We start from the raw sequence: 20,466 nt of genomic DNA on the forward strand, positions 1-20,466 counted from the left end.
CATTTACATTACATTTACATTCATGCATTTGGCAGAAGCTTTTATCCAAAGCGACTTACATTGCTTTATCCTGTACATAGGCATGTGCAATCCCTGGGATCAAACCCACAACCTTGCGTTGTTAACGCAATGCTCTTACCACTGAGCTACAGGAAAGCTATAAGTATCAGATACTATCTGATACTTATAGTATCAGATAAAGGCAACATCTCACTCCTAGTGCTGCGTTCAATATTGTAGACCATAACATAGATTGCTTACACAATTATACTGGTATTCAGGGACAGGCACTACAATGGTTCAGATCTTACATATCAGATAGATATCGATTTGTCTATTTAAATGGGGAATCGTCAAATGTAACGCAAGTAAATTATGGATTACCTCAGGGATCTGTTTTAGGACCCTTGCTATTCTCCATATACATGCTTCCCCTTGGCAACATTATTAGAAAACATGGAATTAGTTTCCACTGTTATGCAGATGATACTCAGCTATACATCTCATCAAGACCAGATGATTCCTTCCAGCTATCCAAATTGGCAGAGTGCATCCAAGATATGAAACATTGGATGACTAGTATTTCTTTCTTTTAAATTCCAATAAAACAGAAATATTACTTATTGGACCAAAGACACGTAAACAGAATATTTCGGATTATAACCTGCAAATTGAAGGCTGCACTGCACTGTACTCCAACAAATATAGTTAAAGACCTAGGTGTTATATTAGACAGTAACCTGTCATTTGGAAATCACATCTCAAATGTCACAAAAAATGTCTTCTTCCACCTTAGAAATGTTGCCAAATTACATTGCTGATGCAGAAAATCTTATTCATGCATTTGTGACCTCAAGACTTGACTATTGTAATGCACTACTTAATGGTTGTCCTGCATCATCAATAAACAAACTACAGTTAGTTCAGGATGCAGCTGCCAGAGTTCTAACCAGGTCCAGAAAGTATGATCACATAACCCCAATTTTATCACCCCTTCACTGGCTACCCATTAAGTATCATAGTGACTTTAAAGTTAATTTAATTACTTATAAAGCCTTAAACGGTTTAGCCCCTACGTACATAACTGAACTTCTATCACACTATAACCCATCACGCCCTCTAAGATCTAAAAACTCTGTACTTTTGATAACACCTAGAATAACTAAATCCACCAAAGGGGATAGAGCTTTCTCATACATAGCACCTAAACTCTGGAATAGCCTCCCCGATACTATTCGAGGGTCAGACACACTCTCACAATTTAAATCTAGATTAAAGACACATCTTTTCAGCCAAGCATTCACTTAATGCATAATATGCAAAATATGCTAATTAGTCTCTTTCTGTCTTCCTCCCCCGCCTAGGGAGAGATTACGCCAGGCCCAGATGAACGTCATATGCCCATCCCTAACTAGAGATTATGCTAGCTCCATCTGAACATCCCGTGCCATCCTCCTGCGAGAGCCTGCATACTGACTGACCATCCCAGCTCCAGTTCAGGCAATTCCATCGTTGGCAATAGGTGCGAACATGCATTATAAGCAACATAAACTTTTAGTGAATCAACAGTGATGCAGGGATAATGCAATGATGTATTGTGTGCATGTGCTATAGTTCCGCCCCCCTGCACTCCTTCTGGAGGTCACCTGTTTTTGGAAATTATTGTACAACTGTATCTGTCTTTTATAAATGTGATAAAACTAAATACTCTTCGAAGATATGAAGTATGCAATACAACTCTATAGGTACTCAAGATTAATATGAGATTGGCAGAAACTGCGTGCGTTACATTCGCTTGAAGGGTGATATAATTTGGGATTGGTTTTCAGGGTCCTCAGATTGGTCTTCATTTTTACGCCACCATTTCCATCGTACAAATGAGCATACGTTGATAGACGTGGTAGATGAATAGAGTCATCCTTAAAATAGAATGCACTATAATTTAAGACAATTTAAACAGCATTAGTCCTTAGCCATTTATAAGTTTATTATTTTGTTTTCATGTTTAAAAAGTATATTGCAAGATCAGTACAAAAGGTCATTTGGTTATTCTTGTCTTGTAAATGTAATTTTTGCCCCCAAAAAATGTTTTATTTTAAAGCAGAGTTAAAACTATGTATCTTAGGCCCAGTATCTTAATTTAACTAAGGCATAGTCCTGGCTTAAAGTCAACATGAAATCAAACAGGAAAATTCTAAGTGTTTTACACAGAGTTGCAGTGAATATTATAAATCATTTATACGTGCACACCATTTTTTTTTTCAAAATTTGCACTTGTAATCTTTAATCAAAAATGTTAAACTCCTCACACCTCTCAACAACAACTCTTCACCACATGACGTAAGCAACAAAAAAGAGGTAGTACTATACTGACTGTCCAATGGCCAGGCATTTTTAGCCCTCCCCTCCAGGCCCAACTTACAACAAACCAATCACAAAGGGAAGGGCAAAATAAAGCCCTGCCCTACTTTTTTTTTTCAAATTTCAGAAGCCGTTTCACTTGGATATACAGTATGTCATGATACTGAAAAGAAGTCAATCGCAAATTCCGTCTCATGGTGACTTTAAGTTAAGATGTGTCTGTGAAACCGGGCCTTAACGTTCCAAATTAATCTTGTGTTGTTTGACAGTTTGAAAAGGGAAATAAAATAAAGTTGGAACATACAATTTGGAACAAAGTCACTGATCACTTCAGAGACCCAGTTCTTTTTTATATGGGGAAAATAAGAACTAACGCAGAAATTCCGGTTAAAGTAAACAAAAATGTGCTGTCTTTTAATTTCTTATTGTTTTCAGATGGGACGTCAAATAGGTTAAACATGGACCTTCACGCACCTGATGTGAGATTTGATCGTATCCACCACTCATGTCTACTTTTGGTGGCGTTTATAAATAAATATAACATTATCTTAACAATATAGTAAAAACATTTAATTTATACATTTACAATTATTCATTTTAATGCAAAACATTTCTTATGTTCATTTCACTTCATTAAAAACCTTAATATCATTCAATTGTAAAAACACAAAATCTCAAATTGTCACGCATTGTTGTCTGTGGTAATGTATGCAGGAATAAGAAATAGCTATGTCTGTTTTCTATTAAAACAAGCAGTTTTATTTGCTCAAGACGAATATTGAATTATACATTTAAAATAATATGTTATTATACATAAATAATAAGATATCGCTGCTGTCCTTCTGAAACCTCATATCTCCATATTTCGTGATTTTAATTTTTTGCCATAAATTATTATTAGTCACCCTTTATGTTTGTCACGGGTTTTGCAAATATCTAACCAATAAAAAGTATTAAAAAGTGTTTTCCAACAATTTAAAGTGTACAGTTCTTTTCCATTTCCTGAAAACAGTGAATTCGTACGGTGGAGATATACAAATCTAGAATTAACTGTATAGATTATACAAGAATCCACTATCTATAACTGTCTAATCCAGGGGTCCCCAAACTTTTTCCTGGAGGGTTAGTGTCCTGCGGAGTTTAGCTCCAACCAACCTCAACACACCTGCTTGCAAGTTTCTGCTGTCCCTATAAGATCTTGATTAGCTGCTTCAGGCGTGTTTAATTAGGGTTGGAGCTAAACTCTGCAGGACACCGGGGCTGCGTCCGAAATCGCCTACTTCCATACTATATACAGTAGTAGGCGAAAATGAGTACGAGTCATGAATAGTAGGTCCGAAACCTCAGTATGCAATAAACAGTAGGCAAGAAATACCCAGATGGTCTACTACTTCCGCCGAGATTCGTGAGTGTGGATTGGATGGACACTTATCTATCCCATGATGCCACGGGAGCTGAGCAACGGTCAAATGATCAATGACCAGACACAAATGACCAGACACAAGACCAATGACAGAATGCAAAAAAATCCCAATTTAAGGTCCAAAGTTACACACAAAAAAACAGCTGAATTTGATTGGTATTTTGGGCCAAAGGTCTTAAAACAGCATTTTTCAAGCATTTTTCAACAAGCGTAGTACCACCTATAACATTATATAATATTTTATGTCTACAAATCGTCCGAAATCCCATACTGTGACAATACGTACTGAATTTGAATAAGTGTATAGTATTTACAGTGCTACTAAAAGCATGTGTCCAAGTTCTAACAATCAGTGTTTGGTCCATTTTAAGCAAGTGGTTTACACTTTTGTGTCTCCTCCACATGTTCTTGTGATTTCCCACGTGGAGTTTGTGCCTCTATCCTAAAATTAATAATAAGAGAAAAACAATTTGTCAGATGTCTGTGCATTTCTTAAACGGGAGACTGTTTTGGATGCCATTATACGTTTGAAAGAATAAGCATATGAGTGTACATATTTAAATTATAATTTATCAGTCTCAGAGTAACATTTAGTTACTTTTGGAAACATATTTAAAGAACTTTTTTTAAATCAACTTTTAAGTAAATCAACTTTTAATTTATGTTGAAAATCTCTACTGCACTTGTTCAAATGAAACATACCTTAATGTGCACTCCAAGAGGTGCTAGATTATTCCGTAGAACATCACAGGCCTTAAGTAGGGGAACTCTATCCGGCCGAGGTCGTCTCCTCTGAGTTGCAGTGTCAGACTGGGCATCATGAAGTGCTTGGTCTTCAACAGACAGAGCAAACTTCCGAACTTCACTCCGAAAATGCACCAGCTCCTCCACTAAATTATTCAAAATGACCGAAGAGTCATGGACTTCCTAAGGGAAACATGATGAAAGGATTGAATGTGTTTCAATGATATGTAAAAAGAAAATATGTTAATCAAAATTCTCAGACTTAATATGAAATATGCAATTGCTTTCAGGCACTCCTTATGGGGATTAGATGTATGTAAAGACAAGATCACTCTAATGTAACCAACCAATAATTTTCTTCAATTTGTATGAATTGTATTAAGCCATAAAACAGTTGTTTTACTTAAAGAATTTTTTTTGCATAAGGCTGCAATTGATAATCGATAAACTTAGAAATATTTTCTGTTAATAAACCAATACCAGAATCAGTTGGTCTGTAAGTAGACTTTGTGCTGCTTTATGAATTTTTGGAAGGATGTAGAGTACAGGTTTAATTGGGTAATCATTGTTTTTTTGTCATTCAACTTTTATTTTGTACTTATATTACCCCTAAAAAAACATTCTCATTCTCCATTTATTCTCCACTTCTTTCTTCAATAATATGTCTAATTTAGCTTTGTAATTTGATATGGTGTCAACACTAATCTCCGCAGTTCACATCAATGTTTGAATGACAATAGACTCTTGTACAAATTCCTGTAATGTAAACCTTAAATTTCTGCTCACATTGTCCCTAGGCCAGGGGTCCCCAAAGTAGGGGTCGCGGGGGGGAAATATTGTTTTATTATTAAAAATAGCGTATGTAATCAATAAGTGTAACAAAATATAAAAATATTAGTTAAGTTAAAAATAAAACCATGCAAATAAAAAGGCATCAGCCTTAGGAATTTCCTCCCCCTCGATCATGACCCCTGAGGTGATTACGTCACATTAACGACATTAGCAAGGTTAGGTGCAGCACATCCATTTACAGCACCATGTTAAACAGTCCCATGTGCACGCAGATTATATTTCAGGCTTTAAAGGGGTCATATGGCGTAAATACGTGTTTTTCTGTGTCTTTGGTGTGTTATAAGTTGCCCATGCATGTATTAGACACGTAAAATTGCTAAAATTGAAGTGTCGGAACAAAAGATGCATTCTATCTAAAAGCGAATGCGAACCCAGACCTGCCTGAAACACCTCGTGTAACCACACCCCGACGAATGTACGTCACTTCGTAACATGATTTGACTTAAGACCGCCCAAATCTAAACGCAAGTGAGGTGGTGGGCGTACTTGTAAATCTCATTGTATCGTCACCGCCGCAGCCATGTCGCGGAGACGCTGTGTGTTTCGTTGCGAAAAGAAAGACTCTTTGTTTGCCATGCCAAAAGATGAGACAACTAAAAACGAATGGTTACATTTTATTTACAACACTGTTCCAGAAAAGTACAATCCGAATGTTCAAGTTTGTGCAGCGCATTTCACAGATGATTGCTTCATGAACCTGGGAGAGATCAAGGCCGGCAGTGCACGAAAGCTTTGGTTAAAAAGAGGGGCCATTCCAACCATTAAAACTTCGCTGGCACTTCAGATTGGCAACCTGTAAGTATATTTTTATTGTAAAAGACTTTGTTACGGACTAACGAGAGTTGAGTTTGTCGTGTGTTTGTGATCTGCAAATGCAGACAAGCGCGCAACGTGAAAAAAGACAACATAAATCCTAATAATCAGTAATAATGTTCCCACTAGAGGCAACAAATGTCGTGTTTATGTCTTTTTATATTTAGTATTTATTTTGGGTTTATTGTCTTTGTTGAGTCGCGACGAGACGTGGTGTAACACTGGTTGATCAAGAAGGGCCAAAGCGCTCGCGTTATTTATACCATTCCCTNTTATTGTCTTTGTTGAGTCGTGACGAGACGTGGCGTAACACTGGTTGATCAAGAAGGGCCAAAGCGCTCGCGTTATTTATACCATTCCCTGCTGTAATGCGAGCTTGTTTCTATCTCACACAAACTCTGTATGATGTATATGATTGTTTGTTTATAGTCTTTATATCGTCGTATATAAAAGGTAAAACAGTTAGCTATAGTTTTTAACTATTTAACATCATTTTTTTTAATAAAACCTTACCAATCCTTTACATCCTGCTCAAGTTGCGCTGGCAAAGTTGATGTATCGGCTTGATCATCTTCATTTTCCGTATCAGATTCGGGCTCGAATTGATGTAAGGAAGTACCGATGACATTTTATCACCTGTCAGTACAATTGCGTGGGAACATGATGTTCCGAATATGATAAGAGGCGTTACATTTCCGTGAAACGCTTGCAGTATTCGACCAATCACTACACACTGGTTAACTGGCCAATCATAGCACACCTCGCTTTTCAGAGCGATGAGCTTTGTTAAAAATCTGTGCGTTTCAGAGAGGCGGGGCAAAGAGGAGATACAAACATGCACGGTATGTGGAAAATACAGCTTTTTTTAACCTTAAATCATGTATACACATTGCACTACATCTAAAACAAACGATAATATTAGTTTTAGCCCTGTCATATGACCCCTTTAAATTTAGAATATTCTTATTTGTTGAAATGAAATATTGATTAATATCGACCAAAGACAACGCAGAGAGGCCAGTGGAGTAGGGCAGAGAAGCGCCGCAGTCAGAGAGCCCATCGTCCTCAGGTACGAAAAGAGGCACATCCATCAGCACTCAGTTTGATGAAATTCGACCATCTGTAGTAATAGTTCATAGTTTATGTATAACAACAAATAAAGTAATGACTAAATAACTATAAAATAATATTATGTTATACTGTGCTCTTTTGTAGGGATGCACCGATACCATTTTTTTAAGACCGAGTACGAGTACCGATATTTTTTTTCTGGTGTTCGCCGATACCATACCTATAACCGATGCCTGTATAATGTACAATAATGTTAATAAACCAGTACCTTACTGGTACATTTTGTTTTTTTCTTTTGTTTTTAGGTCTACTTAAATTTAAGCACTATTTTTTAATCAAGTTCTATTTTTTATAAGTAGCACAATTTTACTAGCACATTTACTTCAGTTTACTAAAGTAAACAATATACTCTGTGGTCAAATTATAAAAAATTTAGTCAACCGGACTTTTATTTTGAGGGGACGCCGCAAAGAGTGTTTGTTTAAAGGAACAATACGGCATTTTTAGGAGGATCTATTGACAGAAATGCAATATAATATACAAAACTATTTCTTCAGAGGTGTATAAAGACCTTACGTAATGAACCATTAAGTTTGTAATACCTTAGAATAAGCCATTTATATCTACATACAGAGCGGGCCTACATACATTGAATTCGCCGTCATGTTTTGTACAGCAGCCCTAAACGGACAAACAACTCTACAACGCGCGTTTTCTCTTCCTCTCCACTGCGGTGGTGAAAGGGATCGTGGCGGGACGATCCGTGATCCGTACGGATCGTGCTCTCCGGTGCGGAACGCATGTGACCTGCGGATTAACTGAAAGTTTATTCATCATTGAGTAAAAGAATAAAATGCGCTCTTCCTCGCTCTCCAGTTTCAGCTCCAACGCGCTCTCGCTCTCTCTCTCCAGTATCTGGACGAGTACAATATTAAAGCGGTTCCAGATAAAAAATGACGCTCAAAACTTCTCCGTCACACAGCTAATATTACAACAACAACATATCTTGGTATGTTAGTAGGTTACTCACATACTGATCCGAATCAAAGCAACCTCATCAGGGATGATTTTAAAGAGCAGGTTTCAAGGTTTTTGTAAGTGTCCTAATGTTGTATTAGAGTCCCCAACAACATTTTCAAATGAATCAAAGGTAAAAAAAACGGTGCTATTTTCTTAAAATAAGCATTTAGTATCTATCCATTTCTCAAAGATCCCTAAACGATTCCTCCGAAGCTGTTCAAATGTTCCGCTTCTCTAAGCTCCTCCATACCGCGAGTCCAGTGTGCTCCGACTGGCCAACTGGCCCAATCAGTTGTGATTGGTCTTTCTTCATACACTGCGTGTCAGAAACGAAACGCCCATTACCACAGTTCTTATCTCAGGAAGGTTTTTGTAAACAAAGACGCTGTGTGTAAAAATGGCATCAGTATTACCATATCACAAGTTTTTATCTTCATAAACTTATCTTCATAAACCATTCAGACTATTGTTTTTATCTTCATAAACTTATCTTCATAAACCATTCAGACTATTGTTTTCTGTTGATCTTTTTTCGTCATAGCTGTGGGAGAACAACAACGGCTCTATCCAAAAGTTGATCATTACTTTGATTATACAGAGAGGAGTAACTGAGCAAGTTAGCGAGAGCTTCCAAACATAATGCACACACCTTTACATAATAAAATGATATAGTGCTGCAGTCCGTTTTTAAAATAATGACAAGCAAACCGTTTTGTTTGAAGGGGATCGTGACCACAGCTAAACTTTGTTGTGTGCAAATGCACACATGCACCTATTCTACCCAAACACACATAATGACAACATGTAGGCATGCACCGATACCAGTATCGGTATCGGCCCGATACCAAGCTCATGTACTCGTACTCGTAATGACACACCGATACCTCACGTGACATACATAGAGCCCTATGATTTCCGCAATGCGGAAAACTCGGACGGAATCCAGGCATAACAAGAAATTAGCGCTGAACAGCTAACAACTAACGTAACAGAAATATTCAGATACTGTTTAAATATGTATTCTGCTTGTTTTGCGTTACTGTGTGTGAAAGAGTGGTGCGGTTGTGTGTACTGAACGCATTGTGCTTGTGGAGTTTTCAGTGCCAGCGTTTCACTGCAAGAGGACACGAACACATAAACAAACACCATTTGCGGCGATCCGTCAAAATAAAAGTCTGGTTAACTTAAAGGCGCAGTTCTTAATTAACAGCGGCCACTAGCGTTGTATTATAGATTTGCCACGAATCGCTCAGTCCAAACACGACGGTGGCCACCACAGTACAAAAAGATGTCGTTCTCATGTTGATGCAGGGAAGAGATTTTGCGGGCATTAGAAAGACTGTAGAAAGAGCTATGTCTTATCTATTACATAAAATAAAAGGTTTGCGGATTTTAAGTTTAAAAAAAGGATAAAAATCAGGCAGGAGCTAGGACCTGCGCTAATATTATAAAGACTTTACAGCAGAGACACGTTAGCAGATATGTACTCACAGATATCTATGGAGATGCTTTCCAGCAGAGGAGAGACATTGGAGAGAAAGATCGTCTTAAAGAGCAGGTTTCATGAATCTCATAAAATTACCGGCATTTCAGTGTGTAACGTAGCTTTCCTTCAATTTTGACGATCTGCAAAGTTGTTATTTCAAAACGTCCATGATAAATTAAGATATTGGCTTCCAAAGTAAGGAGTCGACTCCGAACCGCCCAAACAAATTGTTAGGCTTTCGAATCTTTTGAGTGTAACATCGATATGTCACAGTGTAATGCATCAGCACAATCCCCGCCTTCCCGCGAAACAGGAACACTCTGACATGCCCACTAGCACTTCAGGTAGTGTTGCGTATACAACATGTCGAGGGGACGCTGTGTTTTGTGCTGTGAACGCAAATGTACTTCGCTGCCAAAGGATGACGATGTGAAGGATCAGTGGTTACATTTTTTTCCCACGATACCACTGCAGTACAATTCCAACCTTGTGTAATGTGCTCGTCATTTTACCGACAACTGCTTCTCAAATTTTGGCGAGTTCAACGCGGGATTTGCCAGCCTCTAGACCCTTAAAGATAAGTCAATACCAACTTTATTTGGACTAACAAGCGTCTCAGAACCACAAGCTGTAAGTATGATAAATACGTTATGTGTACATGTTAAATTGAGTGCTTACAATATACGTTAAAGTAATTGTGCTAATCCGTGTTGTATATTTAGTACAGCTGTAGGTTTCCAGGTAAACAACGTATAAGTTAACAGTGTTACAGTTTTAATAATACAACTCTTACCTAATAATGTGGCGGTTATTGTAGACTGTTGTCGTTCTACATGTCGTAGTATTGTACAAACTGTATCCCTTTATCGTTTAGTCACGGTATCACTTTGCTAACGTGTCTCACATTATGGTTTTGTCAAGTGTGCCAAGTTTAGCTGTGGTCACGATCCCCTTCAAACAAAACGGTTTGCTTGTCATTATTTTAAAAACGGACTGCAGCACTATATCATTTTATTATGTAAAGGTGTGTGCATTATGTTTGGAAGCTCTCGCTAACTTGCTCAGTTACTCCTCTCTGTATAATCAAAGTAATGATCAACTTTTGGATAGAGCCGTTGTTGTTCTCCCACAGCTATGACGAAAAAAGATCAACAGAAAACAATAGTCTGAATGGTTTATGAAGATAAGTTTATGAAGATAAAAACAATAGTCTGAATGGTTTATGAAGATAAGTTTATGAAGATAAAAACTTGTGATATGGTAATACTGATGCCATTTTTACACACAGCGTCTTTGTTTACAAAAACCTTCCTGAGATAAGAACTGTGGTAATGGGCGTTTCGTTTCTGACACGCAGTGTATGAAGAAAGACCAATCACAACTGATTGGGCCAGTTGGCCAGTCGGAGCACACTGGACTCGCGGTATGGAGGAGCTTAGAGAAGCGGAACATTTGAACAGCTTCGGAGGAATCGTTTAGGGATCTTTGAGAAATGGATAGATACTAAATGCTTATTTTAAGAAAATAGCACCGTTTTTTTTACCTTTGATTCATTTGAAAATGTTGTTGGGGACTCTAATACAACATTAGGACACTTACAAAAACCTTGAAACCTGCTCTTTAAAATCATCCCTGATGAGGTTGCTTTGATTCGGATCAGTATGTGAGTAACCTACTAACATACCAAGATATGTTGTTGTTGTAATATTAGCTGTGTGACGGAGAAGTTTTGAGCGTCATTTTTTATCTGGAACCGCTTTAATATTGTACTCGTCCAGATACTGGAGAGAGAGAGCGAGAGCGCGTTGGAGCTGAAACTGGAGAGCGAGGAAGAGCGCATTTTATTCTTTTACTCAATGATGAATAAACTTTCAGTTAATCCGCAGGTCACATGCGTTCCGCACCGGAGAGCACGATCCGTACGGATCACGGATCGTCCTGCCTCGATCCCTTTCACCACCGCAGTGGAGAGGAAGAGAAAACGCGCGTTGTAGAGTTGTTTGTCCGTTTAGGGCTGCTGTACAAAACATGTCGGCGAATTCAATGTATGTAGGCCCGCTCTGTATGTAGATATAAATGGCTTATTCTAAGGTATTACAAACTTAATGGTTCATTACGTAAGGTCTTTATACACCTCTGAAGAAATAGTTTTGTATATTATATTGTATTTCTGTCACTAGATCCTCCTAAAAATGCCGTATTGTTCCTTTAAACAAACACTCTTTGCGGCGTCCCCTCAAAATAAAAGTCCGGTTGACTAAATTTTTTATAATTTGACCACAGAGTATATTGTTTACTTTAGTAAACTGAAGTAAATGTGCTAGTAAAATTGTGCTACTTATAAAAAATAGAACTTGATTAAAAAATAGTGCTTAAATTTAAGTAGACCTAAAAACAAAAGAAAAAAACAAAATGTACCAGTAAGGTACTGGTTTATTAACATTATTGTACATTATACAGGCATCGGTTATAGGTATGGTATCGGCGATCACCAGAAAAAAAATATCGGTACTCGTACTCGGTCTTAAAAAAATGGTATCGGTGCATCCCTACAAAAGAGCACAGTTTAACATAATATTATTTTATAGTTATTTAGTCATTACTTTATTTGTTGTTATACATAAACTATGAACTATTACTACAGATGGTCGAATTTCATCAAACTGAGTGCTGATGGATGTGCCTCTTTTCGTACCTGAGGACGATGGGCTCTCTGACTGCGGCGCTTCTCTGCCCTACTCCACTGGCCTCTCTGCGTTGTCTTTGGTCGATATTAATCAATATTTCATTTCGACAAATAAGAATATTCTAAATTTAAAGGGGTCATATGACAGGGCTAAAACTAATATTATCGTTTGTTTTAGATGTAGTGCAATGTGTATACATGATTTAAGGTTAAAAAATGCTGTATTTTCCACATACCGTGCATNTTTGTATACTTTAACCACCTCCGATGATAGCGGGGGTCTCAAGTCACTGGCACTGTTATTTTGGGGGTTGCAGGCTGAATAGTTTGGGAACCCCTGCCCTAGGCCATCCAGTGTTTTTTCGATTTAACAATTTGTTTACCTCATTGGGTGGTTTCCCATATAGGGTTTAATACTAGTCCTAGACTTTGATAAAGAGCTGGCTAAACTGAAAACTTCAGCTTGCACTGACATATCATAAAGGGGTCATATGACACGGCTAAAACAAATATTATTTTAGGTTTAGATGTAATGCAATGTGTACACACGATTTAAGGTTCAAAAACGCTGTATTTCCACATACCGTGCACATTTGTATCTCCTCTTTGCCCCGCCTCTCTGAACGTGCAGATTTTTTTCTAAGCTTATCGCTCTGAAAAGCGAGGTGTGCTATGATTGGCCAGTTAACCAGTGCGTAGTGATTGGTCAAATACTGCAAGCGTGTGACGTAAATGTAACGCCTCTGGAACCTGATGTTTCAAATATGGTCAAAGCAATTGTACTGACAGGTATGCCCACCTTACTTGCGTATAAATTTGGGTGGTCTTAGTCAAATCATACCACGAACTGACGTAGAATTGTGGGGGTGTGATTACACGAGGCGTTTCAGGCAGGTGTGAGAATGCATCTTTTTTTCCGACACTTTAATTTTTGCAATTTTACGTGTCTAATACATGCATGGGCAACTTATAACACACCAAAGACACATAAAAGCAGGCATTCGCTCCATATGACCCCTTTAAAATACACCAGTGCCAATGTTGTGCCACAAAATACAAAAAAGTAAAGTCGACAACATGGAATTAAAAAAAATCACAAGCATGTCCCTCCTGTGCACTGTTACAGAAAATCCTGTCTTTGCTCATCTCTCTGTACATTCCATGTAAATGTTATAGTAAGGGAAAGTATGACAAGGGTCAGCTTTTATGTTTGATCTCTCACCGTTCTGTTCAGCAAATCGACTCCAAAAACATCCATGATTTCCCTGACATATGACAACATGGCCCCGAATACAGCAGGACTCCTAGGACCATCAGCCTTTAAACACAGATGGCAAATTTTGTCTGCTGTCTAAAGTTAAACTAGTTTTTAATTCTAATGAAGTGACTGAATAATAAATATAAACATTTCTGATATTTCGTTTTACACAATCTAAAGAATGTGAGGTCTCAGTGACCTACCCTATCATGTTACCTTAGTGACAGGCTGAAGCTGACAGTTACCATGGTGAATAAGGCTCATAACAGCATCCAAAGCTTTTGGGGTGTCAAAGTCATCAGCAAGAGCGTGTCGAACACTGGCCTGTGTAGCGGACAACCTTGAGCAAAGAACAAAGCAACAGTTTAGTTTTTACTTCAATACAGTTTTAGAAATAACCAGTTCCAATATTCACTTTACTCAGCCCTCACATTATATACCAGACCCTGTGGATACAGTAAGTTGTCTTTACCTCTCCCAGAGAGTACCCTCCTCTACAGACTGGCACTGCAAGTAGCCCTTCATGTAGGATTGTGCACTGTGGCTGAAGGCAGAGATGGTAGACAGGGTGGATCGGGCTTCATTCATGCTAGCATCACTGTATTCAATTCCTGGGGAAGCATAATCAAACTTCAGAATAACTTATTTTGCTTTTTAAACGCAATGGTGTTGTATAATATGGCAAGTAAATCCTGCCAAATTTAAATAAATAAAGCTATGAATGTGAAAACCAGATCAACGATTTCATTATGCATAACCTCGCGCACAATATGTGCCCAAATTAAAAATAAAATTGTTTTATTTTCATTTTTACACTGACAATGCGTTGTCCCTGTCAAAATGAAAAAGAAAATGCAATTGGTGATTTGACATTTCCTTTTCACTAAAATCTCGAGGCAAGCCAATATGAAAATGAAAAGACAAATGTGAAAAAGAAATTGCAAAAACATTTTTACAAAGCTTTTCATTAATGCTCACGCAATAATACTGACACAATTCAAATTTTCTTTTTCATTTTCAGTCATGCAAATTACATGTTAATCAGTGGGTGTGGATGAGCGTCTGCATTACTGGGAACGCCCACAAAAAACGTAATATCCGTTTTTTCGAATGAACTCTTTGTAATGATTATGACTGACTGTGTCTGGTGCAATACCGAAAAGTTGCAGTGTGGTGTTCTGCATCTCTGATAAGTTAACAGACGTCTGAACAGACGAAAAACTAAAGCATTGGAGAACCCTGCATCTATGCCCCGAACCATGCCAGAGCGCGATTGTCCCCACTCCCCCGCTGGCCGCTCACACTGTACATTACCATCCGCACCCGAGCACGCTTTCATCATTATGTGACTGCTTTTAAGAAAACATAAACAAAGCGATCTTTCTCAGCACAATAGAATCCATCGTAATGTTCGGTTTGAGGTTGATTAGGTGTGTTTAACTTCACGTGCACGGTGCGCAAACCAATCCACTTATGATATAGTCATACGAGAGCGATATGAGAGTAAACGGCTCAGTATGCTTTTAAATCAGTCCTGAGTACTTCATTATGATAAATTAAATCTACGAAGCGCTGCACTATGTTATGAATGCATGTTTTAAATTATGCGCCTGTTTAAATTCCTCTCTGGAGTTCAGCTGTCATAGCAAAAAACATCTAATACGCACAGCACTATTAAGTGCAGGCATATTTCACTGCGCGCAAAACTAACCGCAAAAAAGCATACTGATCCGTTTACTCTCATATCGCTCGCGTTTGACTATGATATCATAAGTGGATTCTTCTGCGCAGTGCGCGCATGAAGTTAAACACACCTAATAAACCTCAAACCGAACATTACAATGGATTCCATTGTGCTGATCGCTTTGGTAATGTACAGTGTGAGCGGCCAGCGGGGGAATGGGGACAATCGAGCTCCAGCATGGTTCAGGGCACGCTATAGATGCAGGGCTCTCCAAAGCTTTAGTTTGTTCGTCTGTTCAGACGTCTGTTAACTTATCAGAGATGCAGAACACCACACTGCAACTAAGCGCGTAACAAGGCAGGGCTCTAGAGTGCGACCTTATTTCTCAATGGTGCGACTAAGAAAAATCTGAGGTCGCACCGGTGCGACCAGCCGTTCGAGGGAGAAAAAAAGTCTCTGCGACTCTGAAAGTCTCCCTGTGATTCAACAACGTTCGTTGTCTAAACCAATCAGAGAGAGTGAAGGGCGGACCCCCCTCTGATTGGCCGTGGTCCAGATTTTCCTGTACGTGTGTGTACCAGAGGTTGCGTTAACCGAAAATTCTCTCTCATTGACAAAAAATGTTTACCAGTGACAAAAAAATCTGAAGGCCGTCCGTCCGTCATTTTGACGGATTACAATGAGGGCAATTTGTAACTCCCCGTTTCCCTTCATTAGAGCGTGATATGCTCGCGAAGGGACATGCGTGGTTTCACCTGTCATTGTTACTGACTAGACATATGTGATGCGATCTGGGAAAACCTGTCGGATGTCACGCTGGGACACCTATCAAAGTAAACCACATAACATGCAGAATGAAGGTGTATCAATGCACATTTCCCGCCAGTCTTGTGTAANGCCGTTCGAGGGAGAAAAAAAGTCTCCGCGACTCTGAAAGTCTCCCTGTGATTCAACAACAGACACACATTAGGCCCATATCGTGGTCTAAACCAATCAGAGATAGTGAAGGGCGGACCCCCCTCTGATTGGCCGTGGTCCAGATTTTCCTGTACGTGTGTGTACCAGAGGTCGTGTTAACCGAAAATTCTCTGTCATTGACAAAAAATGTTTACCAGTGACGGAAAAATCTGAAGGCCGTCCGTCCGTCAGCTATTTTGACGGATTACAATGAGAGCAATTTGTAACTCCCCGTTTCCCTTCATTAGAGCGTGATATGCTCGCGAAGGGACGTGCGTGTTTTCACATGTCATTGTTACTGACTAGACATATGTGATGCGATCTGAGAAAACCCGTCGGATGTCGCGCTGAGATGTGGGAAAGACAGTTCACCTATCAAAGTAAACTACATAACACGAAGAATGAAGGAGTATCAATGCACATTTCCCGCCAGTCCTGCGTAAACTACGGCATGCAAAGTTTTTTTCATACAATGTTTTCGTGAGATGGCGGAGCTCCCCGTCTGCAGCACCGGGAGTTATCTCTGCTCATGCGAGCCGGACCGCGATCGCAAAACATACAAGGGATGATCAAAAGTCCACACACTATGCACATGATAAACAAGGTAAAACTTGCTTCACTGCTTATTAGTTGTTGACCGTACTGTTTGCTAGTTTCCTCGTGTAGTGATAACGGCAGAGCTCTCGTTCTTTAAGTGTGCCCTGCACCATTTTTCTTACTTTCGTTTTATTCAAACGGTTTTGTACAGTATTTTTATAGACTTCAAATAAGTCTATTTTTATAGACTACTGGCATTAAGAATGTACATATTTAACTGTTAGAGCACATCAAATCAAAATGTCATGATCTGAAAAAATAAACAGATATCTGGTTTTGTATAAATAAGATTTGTGACTCAGACAGTGGCCAGTGATTCACTGTTTCCAGTAATGCTCTTCCTAAAATGAGATTTTTCCTAAAAAATAGACTTTTATTAAATTGTTATTAAGTCTTTTACCACTGTAAAGTGACTTTTACTTGTGATACTGGACTGTTGTGCTTTTATTTTCATCACTTAACTTTAAACCCGTTTTTCTCCAAATTCCGTTCCTTAAAATCCTAGCGCTTCAGCCGACCTCAGCCATAACTTTTGTTACATACATACAATGAGCAAAATAAAAACTGATTTGGAAAGGGCTTGGTATCAAAAACTGTAATATATAAATTTGCACCATGTGTTGGGTTTTCCCAGATCGAATCACATATGAACATAAACATTAAAACATTAAATATATAGATGAATATAAACAACAACGGCTTTATTGGGCATTCAGTTGTATTAAAATACAAGTTCCGAGAAGCAAGTACAGCGTGATGATGTCACGAACATACTAATTACCACGTAAAGCCACCTTGCACTATAGAGACGGGTAATAATAGATTATGGCGGATTTTTTACGAGCCTGTCAGTCAAAATGACAGACAATAAAAAAGTCTAGCGCAACCTCTGGTGTGTACGTGTGAAAATGCTTGTGCTGCAGTCAGACAGAGAGGTGAGGAGCCTATAGGCCCGTCAGTTAAACAGAGTGGATGTAGCGCGGATGATGAGAGAAGATGAAAAGAACGATTGACAACTTTTTCGTGAATAATGTTAAGTTAAGGCCTGATCGGTCCGAAAATCATAAGCAATGCTCTGACACGGAGCCATCAACCTCCCAGGTTATGTCCATTTATCTTGAGATGTTTTAAGTTTAAATTTCAGTTCAGTGAAGCACTTTAAGCACCAACACTTCTTCAGTAAGTTACCTTTCTTGTAGAATTGTGCTTCAAATAAAGAACTTTATGTTGACCAGATTGTTAGTTAATCATTTACAAGTCATTTTGCCTATATGGACAGCGATTTAAAAAAAAGTGAACTGGTAAAACGCGTTAAGTGTTAAATGCGATGCGGTCGAAAATTAAGAAAAAAGAGAAAAAAGAAAAAAGTTAGGCGCACCAGTGCAACCAGTGCAAAAAGTTAGTCTAGAGCCCTGCAAGGTATACACACATTCATTCAAATAAACAGATATGATGTTTTTGTGGGTGTTCCCAATAATGCAGACGCTCATCCACACCCACTGATTAACATGTAATTTACATGACTTTGAAAATGAAAATGAAATAAAAGAGAAAAGAAAATGAAAATCAAACTTTACATTTTAATTTGAATTGTGTCAGTATTATTGCGTGAGCATTAATAAAAAGCTTTGTAAAAATGTTTTAGCAATTTCTTTTTCACATTTGCCTTTTCATTTTCATATTGGCAGTCTTGCCTCAAGATTTTAGTGAAAAGGAAATGTCAAATCACCAATTGCATTTTCTTTTTCAATTTGACAATTTGATTTTTCTATTTCAACTGACAATTTATTTATTTAAATTTGGCAGGATTCACCTTCCATAGTATAATGCACAACATAAGAAATGTAATAATGACATTACATAGTGCACATACCTGATCTGTATTTGGTCAGAAGGCAAAAAAGCCTAAACTCATTGGCAGTATAAGAGGCCAGAAAATCCTACAAAATGTAATGAAAAGAGTTGCAGCAGGGTTAAAATATGTTACATAATAAAATACTTTTCAGTTTTAACTACATCTTTTATGTTTATGTTACCTTTATAGTTATATAATTCTTCAAGGATTTTGACATCTTCTCGGCACTTCCTTTCAAGTGAAGGTGCCCTTGAAAACAACGTTTTTTTATATATATTTCTTTTAAGGTATCATTAACCATTAAAAAATGTAATAATACATGTAATAATAACGCTCTCATTAATTCTATTCATCATAAAACAAATAAGCTTCCAATAATATCTAAGGCTGAAGACTGAGGTGATTACCTGAGTGCAGGAAGTAGTTTCCCCACTGTTCACACTGATGATACGCCTCTGACTGAGCAATCTCATTCTCATGATGAGGAAAGGCGAGGTCGATCCCTCCCGAGTGGATGTCCAACTGCCTCCCAAATACTGAACTACAGATGAGATAAGAAAACAGTCTGTGTGAGTAATTGTGATATAGCTTGACATGCATATTTCTGTTGCATTGTAAAAAGGTCTATAAAATTCCTCTATGCCTAGAGGATCACCCTATGTCTAAAAACTGTACTGTATGTCTAAAAAAGAAAAATGTGCTACTGACTACACTTGTAAATGCAGTGAACTTGCATTATGTGACAATGGGTTTCCTTACAAACCAATGCTTACACAGTAAATGTACAATTGACAAAATTCAATAAGACACAACAGAAAAAGCAAAGCAAATATTGACTGAGGGGTATAAAGAGATCTTGGTAGGACAGAGTAAATACCTAGCAATTGTAGAACATTCAATGTGCCACCCAGGTCTTCCTTTACCCCAAGGTGACTCCCAGTAAGGTTCATGAGGTTTGGATGCTTTCCACAAGGCAAAGTCCCTTGTTTCATTTTTATCCTGCATCCCTTAAATAAAAGATACTGTAATTCAGTAAGTTCATTACATTTTTATCAAATATTTAAAAAAAATAGACATGTTAATCGTATGCATTTAAAATAACAGAAAGAAACAATAAAATCCTTGAGGAAAGTGTTTTGTGATTCAATTATGATGCATATTACATGCAGTCAGGGCTCTAGAGTGCGACCAATTTGGTCGCACATGCGACTTGATTTCTCAATGGTGCGACTAAGAAAAATCTGAGGTCGCACCGGCCGTTCGAGGGAGAAAAAAAGTCTCCGCGACTCTGAAAGTCTCCCTGTGATTCAACAACAGACACACATTAGGCCCATATCGTGGTCTAAACCAATCAGAGATAGTGAAGGGCGGACCCCCCTCTGATTGGCCGTGGTCCAGATTTTCCTGTACGTGTGTGTACCAGAGGTCGTGTTAACCGAAAATTCTCTGTCATTGACAAAAAATGTTTACCAGTGACGGAAAAATCTGAAGGCCGTCCGTCCGTCAGCTATTTTGACGGATTACAATGAGAGCAATTTGTAACTCCCCGTTTCCCTTCATTAGAGCGTGATATGCTCGCGAAGGGACGTGCGTGTTTTCACATGTCATTGTTACTGACTAGACATATGTGATGCGATCTGAGAAAACCCGTCGGATGTC

The 20,466-nt window shown here is 38.3% G+C and overlaps 1 protein-coding gene across 1 annotated transcript in view; it reads right to left on the reverse strand.

Annotated features, from left to right (window-relative positions):
• Positions 1-1,981: 1,981 nt before the first annotated feature.
• Positions 1,982-20,466, reverse strand: part of cars2 (cysteinyl-tRNA synthetase 2, mitochondrial) — a 22,236-nt gene continuing 3,751 nt past the window's right edge. Inside the window, exons 7-15 of the mRNA XM_057331101.1 lie at positions 19,685-19,814; positions 19,215-19,348; positions 18,989-19,056; positions 18,826-18,892; positions 14,187-14,325; positions 13,931-14,054; positions 13,679-13,774; positions 4,487-4,711; positions 1,982-4,226 (exon numbers count right to left, since the gene is read on the reverse strand). Of these exons, the coding sequence (XP_057187084.1) occupies positions 4,164-4,226; positions 4,487-4,711; positions 13,679-13,774; positions 13,931-14,054; positions 14,187-14,325; positions 18,826-18,892; positions 18,989-19,056; positions 19,215-19,348; positions 19,685-19,814 (1,046 nt within the window). The 3' untranslated portion in view covers positions 1,982-4,163. The remainder of the gene's footprint in view (positions 4,227-4,486; positions 4,712-13,678; positions 13,775-13,930; positions 14,055-14,186; positions 14,326-18,825; positions 18,893-18,988; positions 19,057-19,214; positions 19,349-19,684; positions 19,815-20,466) is intronic.

This window comes from Triplophysa rosa, linkage group LG4 (assembly GCF_024868665.1).
Source record: "Triplophysa rosa linkage group LG4, Trosa_1v2, whole genome shotgun sequence".
Lineage (NCBI taxonomy): Eukaryota > Metazoa > Chordata > Actinopteri > Cypriniformes > Nemacheilidae > Triplophysa > Triplophysa rosa.